Source organism: Prunus avium, chromosome 3 (genome assembly GCF_965620075.1).
Source record: "Prunus avium chromosome 3, drPruAviu1.hap1.1, whole genome shotgun sequence".
In the NCBI taxonomy this organism is placed as follows: Eukaryota; Viridiplantae; Streptophyta; class Magnoliopsida; order Rosales; family Rosaceae; genus Prunus; species Prunus avium.
The window spans coordinates 7,782,594-7,799,532 of record NC_142286.1 but is presented as its reverse complement, the minus strand read 5'-3'; the positions used below and the strand labels follow the sequence as shown (position 1 = coordinate 7,799,532).

Below are 16,939 nucleotides of genomic sequence, written 5' to 3'. Positions count from 1 at the left end.
CAAATTTAATTTTTATTCAATTTTTTTTTTTGGTCCTTAACGTTATATACAATGGTAAAATAGGTTATTCATGTTTAAAATTAGCGTGTGGTCAAAAGCATAGATTTTGGAGTTTTAAAAAATTTACCCTTTTTCCATAATGCCATTTTTTTTTTTTTTTTTGCAATTGTATTTGTCTAGATGGTCTCTTAAAAGTTTTCCTTTAGAGCAACTCCACCCATTTGCCCCTTGCCATGGCAAGGGGGGGGCTAGGGCAGCCACTATTCACGTGAATAGTGGTTGCCCTTGCAAATAGTATATTTTGTGTTTCCACCCGTTGCCATGGCTAAGGGCAATTACTATTCATTTTTTTGTTTTTTTCACAAATTTTTTTACCTCAATAATTAATTTGGATAATATTTTCGGATAAGATTTTTGGGTTCGTACATGTCAATATTTATTATAAAATTCATATCTCAATCGGATAAAATTTTGGTATTTATAGAAAAAAAATCAGTAATTTTTTTTTCATTTTTTTATTGCACAAAAATTGGCTGCCGTTGGATTGGAGAAAAAAAATTTGATCGGAGAGCTCAGAGCACGACACGTGGACTTTAGTGGCACTGTAGCGCTGACGTCGCGCATGACGTCATCCAAACCGCGAGTTGGACCTCGGGCTGAACTGGCCTTCGGGCCAGCCCGACTTGCTGGGACCCGCACCTTGCCCGGGCTTGGGCTCACCGCTGGAAACTGCTTTTTTTGGTTTTCTCCCCCCAGCCTTGGGCTAGGCTGATGGCTGGAACTGCTCTTATCACCAAGGGCAAAGCCCAGAGCCGGCCTTGGGGGTGGGTGAGAGGGACCTTGGCCATGGGCCTCCAATTAAGGGTCCCCAATTTTTACTTTTTTTTAATATTATATATATATACTATTGTCCAATTTATTTATTAAAAAAAAACACATAAACAACAAACGATTAAATTAGGTTTCTTCGTTTCCTCTTCCCAGAAGATTTCTTTGTTTCCCACGCATAAACAAAAATAACATGTGTTTGAGGAAGGCGATTCCTCTCCTAGTTAGTTTCTCCATAGAAGAACTTTATTTAATCTACCCATCTCTTAATAATCCACCACCATATTTTTCTCCATTTTCCCCATCTCTCTCCAATCCATTATTTTCAATTTCTCTCATCCTTTTTTTCTCATATCATATTGTAACCCTAAGAATCAATCTCACACTAAAAAACTCACAAATTGTCTTTGAGATTGATGGTGACCAAGAGGGGAGGAACATGAGAAATTGAAAAGGTAATCATATTTATATATATTTTTAATATATATTAGTTCCTATCCATCAAACTATTTTTTCAATTTCTAGATTATACATAGACAATGACTTTGTTGTTAAGAGACTTAGACTCTGCTTTATAATTGACCAGGTAGGATTATGCTCTATAATTATTTATCGTAAAATCATTATTCACGCGCTCTATGCGCTATGTAAAATCATTTTATTTGTTATTTTTCCGCAACTGTATAGAAGGGGCCTCATTTAGTTTATTGCCTAGGGCCACACAAAAGTCAGGGCTAGTCCTAGCGGAGCCACAACAAGACTTGCCATGGCCCTAGGCCCCCCTCCCCCAAATTTAATTTTCAATCTCTTGTAATATATTATAAAATATATGATATAGTAATACAATTACTACAATTAAATTCGTGATGCCCCTCCCAGTTGAAAATGAAAAACCTATGTGGAAGTGATTTTGAAATTTTGGCCTCTCCATGCTAGGAATCCTAACTCCGCCACTATTTATCACTCTTATTTATCTAGATGCATGTATCAACAGTTTACCTGCAATAAAAGAAAAAAAAAGAAATTGTTGATAAAAGAAAAAAAAAAGAATCTTCAGGCTATTGAACAGAATAAACTCCTTTGAGCTTTACAAATCAGATATGCAGGTTGGTCCCTATCTATCTACTACCGGCCTACATTCACAAATACATAGACAATGTAGAACTTAATAAAATGAGCTGCATAAAAAATCCCAAATAAATGGTCCCTCGGTCCAAACATTGATTCACTCCTTGCATCACTAAGAAAAACATCAGGAGCCCTCCCATTGATACCTGTTGAAAGGCCAATCTTTCTCCATCCATCTGCCAAGGCATGAAAGTATATTAGAAAAATTAGTTCACCAAACGGCAGAATATTGAGAACATTCAAAACTATAATTAGGTGAATTATGAGCAAGAAATCCCGTGAATTTCTAAGAGCTCTAACAATGGCTATGAAATTCAACACAGAAACACTGCTATAATTTGCTCTCCAGCCTCTATAACAAAGTGTTGGACAGCAGAACACAGCTATCCATTTTGAGCTACATCCAACCACCACCATCTGCAATAACCCAAAACAAAATTCAAATGAATAATTGTAACCACATCCACATAAATCTATAAGAGTTAATTGAAAAATAAACAAAACAAAACCCAATAAGAAATATTTTTATTTTGTATTGCGAAGGAAGCAAATATCAGCATAAAAAGAAACAAACCTCTAAAACGAGAGTAAGTCCCTCAGCAGTTTTCCTCCACAACATAATTTAAAATAATTAATTACTATTTATTAAGTAATTTATGAAATTAGTAAAATATTTAAATACTAATTATTCAAAGAAATAATAATTAAAATATAATTACTAATTAAAAAAATAAAAAGAAGGCTAAGATATTACTTAAGTATAAAAAAGAAAACCATTTTGTGCAGTAGAGCCTCTCGGCTATACTGTTAAAGTATTTCAACAAAAAGTATAGCCGCGCGGCTATACTATCTAAATATTAATATATTTGAAAAGTATAGCCGTACGGCTATCCTTTTAAGAATTTGGGTAAAAAGGAATCAATCTCAGCACATCTTTAACTCAAAAACTACATTCACATGCTACAATCAGAACTTCGCCAAACACATTCAAAGTAAAACTACACTAAGTAAAACTAAAATTAACAAAGTAAAACTAAAATTAAAAAGAAGAAAGAACTATATAGAATTTTTTTTATCCAACTGATATTGAGAGAGGAGTAAATTAAATCGCGTGCATAATAAATGTTCTTAACCACTTGAGCTACAAGTTCCTTGCTACTTAGAATTTTTTTTAGTTTTCTTCCGTATTCTTTTCATCGTTACTAAAAAAATAAATAATAAAAACAAAAGTATTACTAAAAGAACCGAATTCAACATTTTATTGGACGAAAAATTCATACTTAGAAAACCTTTACCTAACATACACTCTTCCAATGAAGAACGCCTCGTTGACAAAGCCTTTGCGACATTTGTCAACTGTCAATGCCAAACATGGCTACCAGCCAACCGCGCAAAAGAGAAGGGAATTTTCTATGGGATTGCCGTTGACAAAACTGTTCCTCTTGGTATAATATTAATAATCCCTCATGTTTTAGAGTGACAATGTGTTTCATAATTGAAGGAAGACCAAGTTGTTGCCCATCATGTTGGCATCTTAATTTGTTGCCAACATGAACATGAAGAAATGTGCTGGCCAAGCTAGGTGCAAAGAAAAGATCTCGAGTATATCCCGCGCATACAACGCTCCTCTCACATATCACACAACCAAGACAAAGCTATAGGTGTGAGAGAGAGATTATAATTTATATAAACACCCCTTGTATGCAAGAATTTTAGCCATATGGTTCATGATGCAGACTGAGGAGGAGGCAGTCCATGTAATGATCATGTGAATGAAGATGTAAAATAGTAAATTGATAAACAGATAAGAACTCAGGAGCAGCGCTAAACATAATCATTTCTTGTGTATTTCTGCACTAAAAGTTACCAAACTAGTATAAAAGCGATAGTGAGGACTGATGACAGCCAATAAACACTAAAAACAGTTCTTCATGTCATTCAGATGCTCAAAACAAACCAAAAAGAGAAGGGCAAAAGGAAAAGAGGAATGCACACAGATAACACAGCACTCACGAAAACAACGGTTGTGAACGAAAAGGCAGCTATAATCCCTGGAAATTCTAACAAATTGACAGCCAGTGCTACCTTACCTTAACCTTAAATCCAAACACACATCTATGTCTTTTCACATTTTCTCAGCCATTATGGCCAATCCTAGGCACGGCCTCCTATTTCGAATCCTGTTTTTCATCTTTTTCCTCTGAGATGAAATCTGAGCTATCTTCAGCTGCTGATGTCCCATCATTCCCATCATTATATTCTGGAGCCTGGGAGGTCTTAAATAGTTCATCATTCTCCAATTGAGCTAACTTCTCTTTCGATTCTCCCTTCAGTAGCTCGACCACCTCCAGCATAGTCGGTCTTCTCTCGGGTCGACTATGAGCACATAGCAGAGCCACAAAGATAACTCTTTTCAGCTCATCCTCTGCATACTTTCCGTTGAGCTTGGGATCTGCTAATTCATCAAACTTCCTCTCACAAGCCAATGGCAGTGCCCAATCAGTGACTGTGCGTTTCATTGTTGAACTCAATTTCTCAATGGGTTTCTTGCCACTGGCAAGTTCTAGCAGGAGAATGCCAAAGCTGTAGACATCACAACTCTCTGAAGCTTTCCCTAACATAGCATATTCGGGTGCAAGGTAGCCAAGGGTACCCTTCACTCTTGTGGTCACATGTGTAGCACCATCAGGGATTAGCTTTGCAAAACCAAAATCGGCAACTTGAGCCTGGAAATCTGAGTCCACTAACACATTGCTAGCTTTGATGTCTCTATGGATTATATGTGGAGTTGCATGGTGGTGAAGATAGCTGGAAAATTAAAGTAAGAGGTTAATATGAGTAACAGTTATAGAGTTAGGAGAAATGTGGGTTCAGTACTTACGCAATTCCCTCAGCAGATCCAATTGCAATATTCATCCGCCGGTTCCAATCAAGAAGGCATTCAGCTGAGTGCTGCCCATGAAGATGAGAAAGTAAGCTCAAATTTGGCATGTAGTCATATACAATTAAACGCTCTTGCCCTTCTGCACAATAGCCACGTAAACTGAGCAGATTCTTGTGCCGAACTCGAGCCAATATCTCAACCTCAACTGCAAATTCCATATCTGCTTTGTTACTCCAGACCTTTAACCTTTTAACTGCAATCTGTATAGATTTCATTGAGAATTAATTTGAATCGAGATATCATTCAGAATTATAAATAGTCCAAACAGGAGACAACTTTGGGTTTAATTTAGGCCAAAAAAAAAAAAACAGCCTAGATGGAGCACTAAAGGAAATTCCACCGATAACTATCAAGCGAAGAAAAAATTTAAGGAAAGACCAATGCACAACAAGAAGATCAAACATTTCAGAAAATTTTGATAATTTACAGAAGTCTCAGTATCTGGGAAGTAATTACGCATGGCCTTTTGAAGAAGCTACTTTTAGTTATGATTAAAATTTAGAGAAAAACTATACTCATACTTTGGGATCACTATTTAAGAGATTACTCGAACAAAAATATCAACTCCTTCATAAGGCTCACTCAAGATGGTGAAGAAACGTACTCTGACAAACTTATAGTTGATGCTAATCATAATGATATTAAGGACCTCAAGAAAAGTTTGTTTTTGTTAAAAAAAATTTGATGTGCACAATGTTGACCAACACAAATTACATTCTTCCAACCCTGTTTAATAGATTGAAGAATATAAGTACATATAGATATTGGAATCAGTCTTTTAAGCACAGTTGTCTCAACTGGGCTTCTCTAGGAAGCTCCCAACCAGGCAGGGTACGTTTCACTTCCTTTGAGAACCAACCAGCACTACGACTCCCAAGTCTCTTTCACCATCTAATCTTCTTAATATATTTCAATGTTGAAGCAATTCTCACAGCCTTTTGTGCATTAAAAGAATCACTTCCTTTGAGAACCAACCAGCACTACGTCTCCCATAGTCTCTTTCACCATCTAATCTTCTTACTATATTCCAATGTTCAATGCAATTCTCACAGCCTTTTGTGCACTAAAAGAATTAGTGTTTTTATAGCTTCTCTAAAATGAAGGAAAAAGAAAAGAAAATTTATTTGGTTCAGATTGTTCATTACATCTTACAAAAGGAAATACGTACCTAAAACCTTTCACAACCGTATCCTTAACGAAATGGCACAAGTAGTTCATGGATAGAGCATACAAGTGTATTTATCATTACAAGAAGAAGAATCTAAATCATCGCATACCTACTGCTGTGTCTGACCACATATTCAATTATATGAAGAAAATAGGTAATAATTATTTATACTACAACCATCCCTTTAAGGATTATGGCAAAGGTCCATAAATATTATTGAATCCACAACTACAAGCTCTAAAACACTGATGTGGTCTCTTCATCAGTCACACCCATTTTAATGCCAGACATTTGATCTACACTAGCACTTAAACATCAGGGAAAAATTCTAATCATATTAGCCCACTTTATGCCATCCTCAAATCATTTCAATTGAGAATCTAAAGTTAAAAGACCAATAAAAAAAATTATTGTTTAGAAATAAAAACCAACAATCAACCAACAGTATCCTTTTGATTTATGGTTTTTTTATTATTATAGTAGAATCAAGAATGATAACTCTTGTTTGTTCTTTCACCCAAAAAAAAAAGAAGCAAAACCACAATCAATTAAGTATATGATGCTAAACTTAACTGAGTAACCAGCAGAATTCACAATATAAAAAATTGACATATAACTGAAAATATTAGTAATTACTTGTGATCCATCCCAAAGCTGACCCCAGTAAACACTTCCAAACCCTCCCTCTCCAAGTTTGTTGTCATAATTAAAATTGTTTGTTGCTGCGTGGAGTTCCTTCAAGGAAAAGACCCTCCATGTTGGCTGCTTCTTTCCTCGTTCTTTTCTGCACATCAGGTTTCCATCAACTCAATATAATACCAAATTAGGTTTCTTAATGAAATAGTAATTTTCTTCAGAAAACACCCAACTGCTAAAAGCAGACACACAACAGCAGAAACTACAGAAGCAAAAACCAAGAACAACCCGAAACGGATACCAAAGAGGCCATCTAATTTTAAAAAATAAAAATAAAAAGGGGGGTAAATTCTAGTTGATTTCCTTTTCTTGTTTGCTGAAGAAAAACAAATTAAAAAGATAGATTGACTGTTGAATGTTTGTAAGTGGACAAGTCATTAGAAACAGGATAGAACAAAAGAGCAACCATCATCTGTTCATTGATGCCTGTTTGTAATCTGTTTTACTGAGTCATTAAGATTCCAGTCCGATATTAACTCTTTATTCTCTTTTTCCTTCCTTATACTTTGAAACCGACATTTGGATTAATAAATTCCTCTTGCTAACACCCATTTTCCTTCTCTGTTTAATCTGAGGAAAACCCAAGAATGCAAATCCTCTTCTTTTTGTTTCTCTGGTAATCAAAAAATGGTAACACTTCCATTTGCAATTTATTCTTCCTAACACCAATGAGCTCATCCTTCAAATCTGAGCTAAACCCAGAACCTAAGCCCACTTCGACTCTCATTTCATCATCCAAAAAACCACAGCGAAAGATTTCTCCAAATCAGATTCCACTACTACTTAAATAACAAAATTAAATTAAAAAAAGAACAAACCAACCAGCAGAAAATAATCAAAACCAAAATTTTCAAATTCAGCTCGGAAATATACAATGATTAACGTACCGACCAAAGCCCCTTCCACAGCAAAACATTGGACCAAAAGCCATAGCCAAACCCACCAATAAAAATCGCTTCTTTAGTCAATCAGAAAACGACCCACCAAACCAAATCAGCTCCTTGTTCGTCTTCTCCCAATTTTTCAAGCTTCTTTTTTTTTACTCTGAACCTCCCTCTTTAGCTTGTTGCAGAGTGAAGGTGAGAGAAAAGGTAAAGCCGAAGAAGACGAAGAGGATGAGATACCAAGCTTGGAGCTTCGGTCATTTGGTTGGGTTTTGGTGGGCAAAAGCTACAGTCTTTAAGGCGAATGTTGCGCTTTGAGAACCTGAACAACGGACGGGATTTGCAGAGAGCACAAAATAGTTGTTATCAGCCAGAGCCAAAAGTCCACACCCTTCTTCCTTAAGCCTTCTTTTCTGTCTCTGTTTTCAAGTTTCTGGTCCAGCTGTTATACAATTTTGATTTTCAAAGCGCAGACGCATACTCTCAGGGACCCATTTCAATTATTTAATTATATATCTGTTTTAACAGTTTGTTTATATTATTAATTGTAATTAAATTTATTAACAGTTTCACCATTTTCTCAGCTTTACAATTTTATTTTTTATTTGTAAATTAGCTAATATGAAGGAGTACGTAACTATTTTTCAGTGAAAATAATTTTGCTAGTTGAGATAATAAATAAATATTGAAAGAATAAAAACAACGGTGAGAAGCATAGGACAGCTTTCCTAGAATGTCAATAACGCCTCCCTTTTATTCTAGTAACGCACTCATTGTTGAGTTTGATTAACTTATTTTGTGTTAGAAAGAGATAAGAAGGTTTTTTTTTTTTTTACAATAATCATCCAGATTTATTACAATCATTCCAAAATTGTGTAAATGTATACTCAATCCTCTCATTACTTATTAATGGATTTGTCAACTCGTATTTATCATCTCAATGTTAGAAGATATCAAAGTTCGAATATCATCTGATCTAAGAGTATCCGCAATGGTTGCTCAATAGTTCATTTTAGTTCAGTTCAATAGTTCAATTTATTGAACTTTTTTGGCAGCTATTGAGTTGAACTGCAGTTTCATTTGCAGCGATGCAGTTTAATAGCTTACAAATTTAAAACTAATGTTATCCATGTGTCAATAAGAGAGAGAGACTGTAGAGTTATTATGGTGGGATAACTTATTGAAATGAATTTCATTTAAGAGTTCATTTTATTAACCTCTGAAAGGAATTATTGATTCCTAAAATGAAATATTGATCTTTGAAATGAACTGAACTTTACCACTGCAAGTCAAAGTTTAATTTTTTGAAATAAAATTGAAATCACCCTCACCATTGCAGATGGTCTAATGATAAATATTTAAAAAAAATAATTAGTTTAGGAGATAATATGAAACATACGATATGTTCTCAAATTGAAAATAAATATATTTTATTTATTTATGGTTTCATTCAAGTGAAACTATACATGGATCATCTTAACTTCTGTTTAAAGTGATAACTTCATCATGAAAGAATTAAAATTGGGGCTAAACATTACTGTTCAAACTTCTAAATCATAGTTAAATTTAAGCAATGATTTCATTTGGAACCAAGAAAAGAGTTAAATATGATATTATTGGTATGAGTTTGGCTCTAAACCGTCCACATACTTTGTGGGGCTTCCTTTGATTGCAATGGTGACAAACGCAGAAAAACTTTTCAAAAGATTATGTCCCACAATATTATTATGTTCATATATAGTAGGTATCATCTGTCGTCTGTGAGTCCATTTATAATTTTCCAATTGATATAGATGACCCTGTTGCCTGTTAGTTCTACACTTTTGAGAGCCATTAGCATAAGTGTGATATTAATTGCTTAATGTATTCATTTTAACAGATTATGACTTCTTAACCAACAATCTGACTGTTAAAACACAACAACAACAATCAAAAGGCTGATTCGGATTAACTCTAGTGGTGAGGAGAATTAAAAAAGGATTATGTTAAACTAAGATGGTAGCTTAGCTGGTTTAGTAAGTGAAATCAACAAAAAGTTGTCCAATATGTTTGGATAACTTCATTTTTACCATCTACGAATAATTTAAGGAAGATTGGCAGTATCTAAAAGATATATAGTTCCGAACACATTGCTAAATAAAAATAGGAACATAGAAGGTATAAACGGTAAAGATATTTCATTTTTCCAATGTGACATTAATATATCCCTTCATGGTAGAGTAACTTTTTTTTTTTAATACAATCGATCGGTACTCTAAACTATAAGAGGGTTTCTCACATGGACATACTACCAATGTGTCATGAGAGTTCGAACTTAAGACTAGTGGTGAACCTATTAAGGCACGAGGAGGTGCAGATGCACCTCCCCTCGTCGGAAAAGCCTTGAGAGGTGCTTTGTATTGTCCCTTCGGTGGTGCACTCCAGGTGTTCAACAAATTGCCTAAACCAAGCTTGTCTTTTTATGCTACGCTTCTGTGCTGTTGCGCACCTCTTTTTTTTTTATTTAAAGAAAACATATTGGCCAAAACGACTTCGTTTTGGACAAGACTTCAAATAAAAAGATTATAAAAGAAAAGAGGAAAGTTGGACTGTGTTTCTTGGGCTTTAATAAGGATTTTAGGGCCTACTTAATAAATAATAAAAGGCTTTTAAAAATGGGCTTTAACCACCAGAGCTTTTAAGAAGCTTTCTTATTCTTTTCTTTTTTTAACAAGGATTAATAAAACTTTTAGCCTTTCAAAATTGAACATCCGCTAAAAAATTCATGGGTTCGTCAATGCATGAGACCACTGGTCTGCAAGTCAATGCTCTTTTCCATTACGCTAAACCCCATATTAGCTCACGATAAAATAACTTAGGTAAATATATAGGCACCATATATTAAGTGACGTAAAAACATATACAACTTTTAAATCCGAGACAAAAGTTGCATGCTTTACCATAACAGAGTTAGAGTATCAATAAGCACAAATGTGAAAATGTGCCTGTTAGCTGTTTTCATCTTCTTCAATTTTTTTTTTCAGGCTTTAGAAATATGAAATTCGCACTTTTCTTGTGAGACAATGATTATTGGTTTACACCAATATGGACCATTTCATTTGTGCTAGATGGTTTTTATTTTTATTCTTTTGGTAATTATCTGTGGCAGATGGTTGAAACTTGAAAGCAGTGAGTTTTAACTTTTTAATTGTCCATATTGTTCACTTATTTTAAATTCAATTCCGTTCTTAACTGTTGTTGTTCGGGAAATTACAAAACTACGCAAGAACAAACATCAAATAAGTAATAGAATATGCCAAAGTGGTTGGAATAAGTTGGGTTTCCGCTAAAGATAGTAACAGAACCCAAGATTCTACCAATAAATAATTGATCAACAAAATAAAAATTAACAGAACCCAAGTGATAATAGCTAAAATTATATAAAATATCTTTGAGAGACAGGGACTTTCATGTGGTGGACTCACCAAGTCATGCTTGGCATGCTTGAGGAGAAATTATACAGTCCAACGATAATAATACGCGGCATGCTGATGTGGTATCACGAATTCACAATATTATAGTATCTATCAACGTCGTGTTATGATCAAATAGTGTTTCATTTCATTTTATGCATGAACACAAGTGTAACCTTCTTGTTATGCAAAAATGTATTTTTCTAAGTGGTAAAACCTAATCCTCCTTGAAAGATCCTTATACTCTCATCTTAGTTCTCATTTTAACAACCCAATATATCAATCTCATCTTCACACATATAGATAGGTATTTCTAGTTTGGAGCAACAAACCACAAGATCCAATTTCTTTTTCCTCCCACAATTGTTATTTTTTATCTTTTTAGAAATATTTTTTTATCCATGTACCATAAGAAGAACAAATTGAGATTGCAAGTCATGAAATTATTGTGTAATTATTTTTTAAATTAGACCTACCGATGATTGATGTCAGACCAAATTAAGTGGGGCACTGGTATTGGTGAGAATCCTAGAAGACAAACCCTTTCATTGGAGCTTTTTATGAAATTGGCTGTCTATATAGGACATGGAAATGCAAGTTGATCAAGGCTTTTAGTACATGGCATGACAGTTCTAGAAGGATGAGCTGCTATTCTTGGATTATATGCATTATGTGTTCTTTATTTGTTTGCTAGTTTGTACAATTGTCATTCATAGGAATATCTTCTCCTTTTTCTTTCCCCTACCCTTTTTTTTTTCTTTAGAATTGTATTTCCCATAATTACATGGTTAAGTGAAATGTCATATATGTGAGCTTTGTATATTTAATTTAATACTAAAGAGTGTTTTAACTCGTTAGACTCGAGTTAAATTTAAAATGAACAATTTAATTATATGGGTACAACATAATTATATAGTACACACTATCACGTATAAGTTCATTAATTTGAAAAGAGAAAGTGTGTAATTATGGCAAGTGGGCCACTTTAATTTTGGAAGGGTAAAGTGAGATTTGATTGAAGTTTTAGGGAGCACAACAGTAAATAAGCCTATTTAGAATTGGAGAATTATTATACAGATTTTCTTTGATTGCAATATAACTGCTTTGTGAGAGCACTATTTATGCTACAAAGTTTGTAGAAGGCTCATCGGTCAAAATCACAAATAGGATTAGAACAGAAAAATCATGTGAAGATTCTCATAAGAAAGAAAAGTCATCCTATGAAGATGATTGAGACTTTGAAGACTTAATTCATCTTGTTTGAACAGAAAAATCACAAATAGTTTATTTCCCTATTTCTTTTCTTGCTTATGTTGTTCCATCAAAATTTATGTCATATGGACTTTTGCGTCAAATTTGTATCTTGTTTTAAGCCATTCTCTTGTCTGTAGCCTGTCATGTTGGTCTCCGTATTGTAGGGAAAATTGAAGTTTTTGTGTTACCCAGTTTAATGTGTTTGTTATAAATAATGGAAGTGGAGCCCATATTGAAATTATGAAGTTTGAAAATATGGCAAAGATTTCACTGTACACTCACGGATGAAAGCGATGGTTTGAAATTGAGGCAGAAGATTTGCACTGTACACTCACGAGAAAACTTCAGAAGCGCCTATAAATAGGCTTGCTCATTCATTTGTAACATACACACCATCAGAAGAGAGAAGAAAGAAAAGGAGAGAGAAATTTAAGTATTAGTGAGTGAGTTTCTATTTGAGAGGAATTTCAACAGTGCAAACACCACAAGAAAAGATTTAATTCCACTATCAATTTTCAGTGGTAATTCCTTACTCTAATTATTTTATTTTTATAACACGTTATCAGCACGATAGTCTCTCCACTGTTAAATTTTCTCAGCTCAACACTATGTGGTTATTCCTCTTTCTCCTCTCCGTCATATGTCTCCTCTCACTCTACTACTACGATGACATGCAAACTTTCTTTTTTGTGTTCTCACAATTTTTGTGTTGTTTCATCCATGTTTGCTTAATTTATTTCTTTGTAATATAATTTGGAATGGCACGGTTTTATACCCCATTCTGTTGTTTTATGGTGGTGTAATTTTCATTACCCATCACGTTGTAACACAAATTATCATAATAAAATTATGGTGTGATCTTAAAACCCATCTACTATATAGTGGTGCAGTTATATTGCCCACAAAATATAATATGTACTTCCTATATTTTTAGTGGTGGTTTTATTCCCACACTTATTTTATTTACTGTATGATGTAGGTTTATTACCCATATGGCAGTATTTATTTAAAGTGTGGAGCGGGTTTATCGTCCACACAACTGCCTTTTATTTCTTAAAAGTATGGAGCAGGATTAGTGCCCATACCAGCACATTTACTTTTATTTAAAGTATGGTGCGGGATTAACGTCCATACAACAAGCAATTTACTTTATGAATTTACTTTACTGCACATTTACTTTCATTCAAAGTATGGTGCGGGTTTATCGTCCATACCAGCAAATTTATAGCACTTTATTTTTATAACCAACTAAAATAAGGGCCTGGAGTTCCTCAAACAATTATAGGGCCTGGAGTTCCTATTAATAAATGGCTTAATGTCCCAGATCCCGAATATGAAATTTTGAGTAAAATATTTTTGGCATGAAGTTCAAAAATATATTAAGCCTGAAGATTATTGCGAATTCTAATGCATCTCATTCTTCTTTTGAAGATGGCAAATCTGGCTAAATTGGAATTCGCTGCCCTAGAGCTTTCTGGGGACAATTACCTATCATGGGTCCTGGATGCCAAGATCCATCTGCGTGCTAATGGCCTTGGCAAAGCCATTGAAGATGGAGGTGATGCATCACCTGAGGAAAATGCGAAGGCCATGATTTTCCTTCGCCGCCACATTCATGAAGCGCTGAAGAGCGAATATGTGGTGATTGATGAACCATTGGTCCTGTGGAAAGCCTTGTGTGAGAGATACAATCATCAGAAGACGGTGACTCTCCCAAAAGCTAGATATGAATGGACACACTTGAGATTTCAAGACTTCAAGACAGTGTCCGAATACAACTCAGCTATGCACAGGATCACCTCCCTTATGAAATTATGTGGTGAAAATATATCTGAGGAAGATATGCTCGAAAAAACTCTGAGTACATTTCATGCCTCAAATGTGCTTCTGCAACAGCAATATAGGCATAGTGGTTTCACAAAGTACTCAGAACTTGTATCTTGCCTCTTGCTTGCTGAGCAGAACAACGAGCTTTTATTGAAAAATCACCAATCTCGCCCAACAGGCTCAGCACCACTTCCTGAAATAAATGTTGCATATCGGGAAGTGAATACCACCTCATCTCGTGGCAGTATCCACAAACGTTGGCGAGGAGGCAAACGTGGCCGATGGCAAGGGAGTAGAAAAGATCGTGGTGCTCACTCATACAACTTGGGGCCAAGAAACAATCCACCCATGAATGGCAAAAATGCACCCAGAAATAAGGGAAAAACACAAACAAGCTATGTGCCTAGAAATGATGAAAGAGCTTGTTACAGATGTGGTGCAAAGGGACATTGGATGCGTACATGTCGTACACCGAGGCACTTGGCGGATCTTTATCAAACTTCACTTAGAAACAGAAAAGTGGAGACAAATTATGTTGCACCAGATCCGCCAGCCATAGACGGCTCATCGGAAATATCGCGTCGTTTAGACAAGACGCATCTAGATGTTTCCGATTTTGTTACTGAAAGGGGGAATGAAATTTATGGGTCCGAACTGGATTAAATTCCTTCATGTACCATTTGTATTATCTGAAGCACTGTTTATTTTCCTTTCTGCCTTTAATAAAAATGGCAATGTTTTGAATGATTGTTGATTCAACTTATTTTATTTGTAGGCATGGATGTAAATTATGGATGCCCCCAAAACAAGAGCTCTAGCAAAGATATTTGTCTTACAGACAGTGCAACTACTCATACAATCCTTTGAGATCGAAAGTATTTCTCAAAATTGATGCTTACAAAAGCAAAGGTAACAACCATATCAGGACCTACAGATCTGATTGAAGGCTCAGGCATAGCCCAAGTTATGTTACCAAATGGGACAATACTGTCCATTCAAGATGCCTTGTATTCATCTAACTCCAGAAGAAATCTGTTGAGTTTCAAAGATATTCGTTTGAATGGTTACCATGTTGAAACAAAGAATGAGAAAAATATGGAATATCTTTGTATTACTTCCAATGATACCCAGAAACGTATATTGGAAAAGCTTTGTGCGCTCTCATCAGGGTTGTACTATACAACCATACGGACAATTGAGGCACATAGTGTCATGGATCAAAAGTCCATTGACTCAAATACTTTCAAGCTTTGGCATGACCGGTTGGGTCATCCTGGATCCACCATGATGCGTAGGATCATTACCAACTCTGAAGGACATCCCTTATTGACAAAACATATTATGGTATCAAATGACAGTTTTTGTCAAGCTTGTTCACAAGGGAAGTTGGTAATCAGACCATCACAACCAAAGGTTGATATTGAATCCCCATCATTTTTACAGAGAATTCAAGGGGACATTTGTGGGCCTATTCATCCTCCATGTGGACCATTTCGGTACTTTATGGTTTTGGTGGATGCATCTACCCGATGGTCACATGTTTGCCTTTTGTCCACTCGGAATATGGCATTTGCTAGGCTCTTGGCTCAGATAATTAAATTACGAGCCCAATTCCCAGATTATCCCATCAAGTCCATTAGACTCGATAATGCTGGTGAATTTACATCTCAGACTTTTGATGATTACTGCATGTCGTTAGGCATTGACATTGAACATCCTGTTCCCCATGTTCATACTCAAAATGGCTTGGCAGAAGCTTTGATTAAGCGTCTTCAATTGATAGCACTCACATTGCTAATGAGAACAAAGTTGCCAGTTTTTGCTTGGGGATATGCCATTTTACATGCAGCATCTCTGGTGCGGTTGAGGCCCGTCGCCAACAATCAATATTCTCCAATACAGCTTGTGTTGGGTAATCAACCAAATGTTTCACATTTAAGAGTTTTTGGTTGTGCGGTTTATGTGCCTATTACACCACCGCAACGTACTAAGATGGGCCCTCAACGCAGATTGGGAATTTATGTTGGCTTTGATTCACCATCTATCATCAGATATTTGGAGCCCCTGACTGGTGATATCTTTAGGGCACGATTCATGGATTGTCATTTTGATGAGACAATTTTTCCATTACTAGGGGGAGAAAAATCTGTTCCTAAAGAACAAGGCAAACTCGTTCATGAAGAACGACGTGAATTATCATGGGATGTACCCACTTTGCTTCATCTCGATCCTCGTACCGCTCAATGCGAAAACGAAGTGAGAAGGATCGTTCACCTCTAAAGCATTGCGAATCAGATGCCAGATGCATTTAATGATGCAACGAAAGTGATGAAATCACATATCCCAGCTGCAAATGCACCTGCAAGGATTGATGTTCATAATAAAGAAGGCAATGCGCCAGCAACCGGCTCATCTGTTGCACGCTTGAAGCGTGGCAGACCACTAGGCTCAAAGGACTCAGTTCCTCGAAAGAGGAAGTTGATGGCCAAAATGAATGCAATGAAATAAATGGAGAGCCCATAATTCATGTTTCAAATTCCCCCCATGAGGGACGGGTACTTCCTGAGAAGGAAAATGTCCTTGATGAGACACGTGCTCCTGAAGTGGTAGCTGTACCTGAAAGCCAAGAAATCTCCATAAATTATGCATCCACTAATGAATTGTGGAACAGAAATGAGATAATCATCGATAATATATTTGCATTCTTAGTGGCTACTGAGATCATAAAAGTTGATGATGTTGAGCCTTGCTCCATTGA

General features: G+C 35.6%; 2 protein-coding genes across 2 annotated transcripts; one reads left to right on the top strand and one right to left on the bottom strand.

The window, feature by feature from the left end:
• Positions 1–3,781: 3,781 nt before the first annotated feature.
• Positions 3,782–8,105, bottom strand: LOC110767439 (PTI1-like tyrosine-protein kinase At3g15890). The gene is made up of 4 exons (XM_021970978.2): positions 7,652–8,105; positions 6,705–6,852; positions 4,838–5,100; positions 3,782–4,764 (listed from the first exon to the last, which is right to left on the bottom strand). The coding sequence occupies exons 1-4, from the start codon at positions 7,693–7,695 to the stop codon at positions 4,125–4,127; spliced, it is 1,095 nt and encodes a 364-aa protein (XP_021826670.2). The 5' UTR covers positions 7,696–8,105; the 3' UTR covers positions 3,782–4,124.
• A 5,680-nt stretch (positions 8,106–13,785) lies between these two features.
• LOC110774079 (uncharacterized) lies at positions 13,786–14,862 on the top strand. Its single transcript, XM_021978644.2, has one exon. It carries the CDS (start codon positions 13,786–13,788, stop codon positions 14,842–14,844), a length of 1,059 nt encoding a protein of 352 aa, XP_021834336.2. The 3' UTR covers positions 14,845–14,862.
• The last annotated feature ends 2,077 nt before the right edge of the window (positions 14,863–16,939 follow it).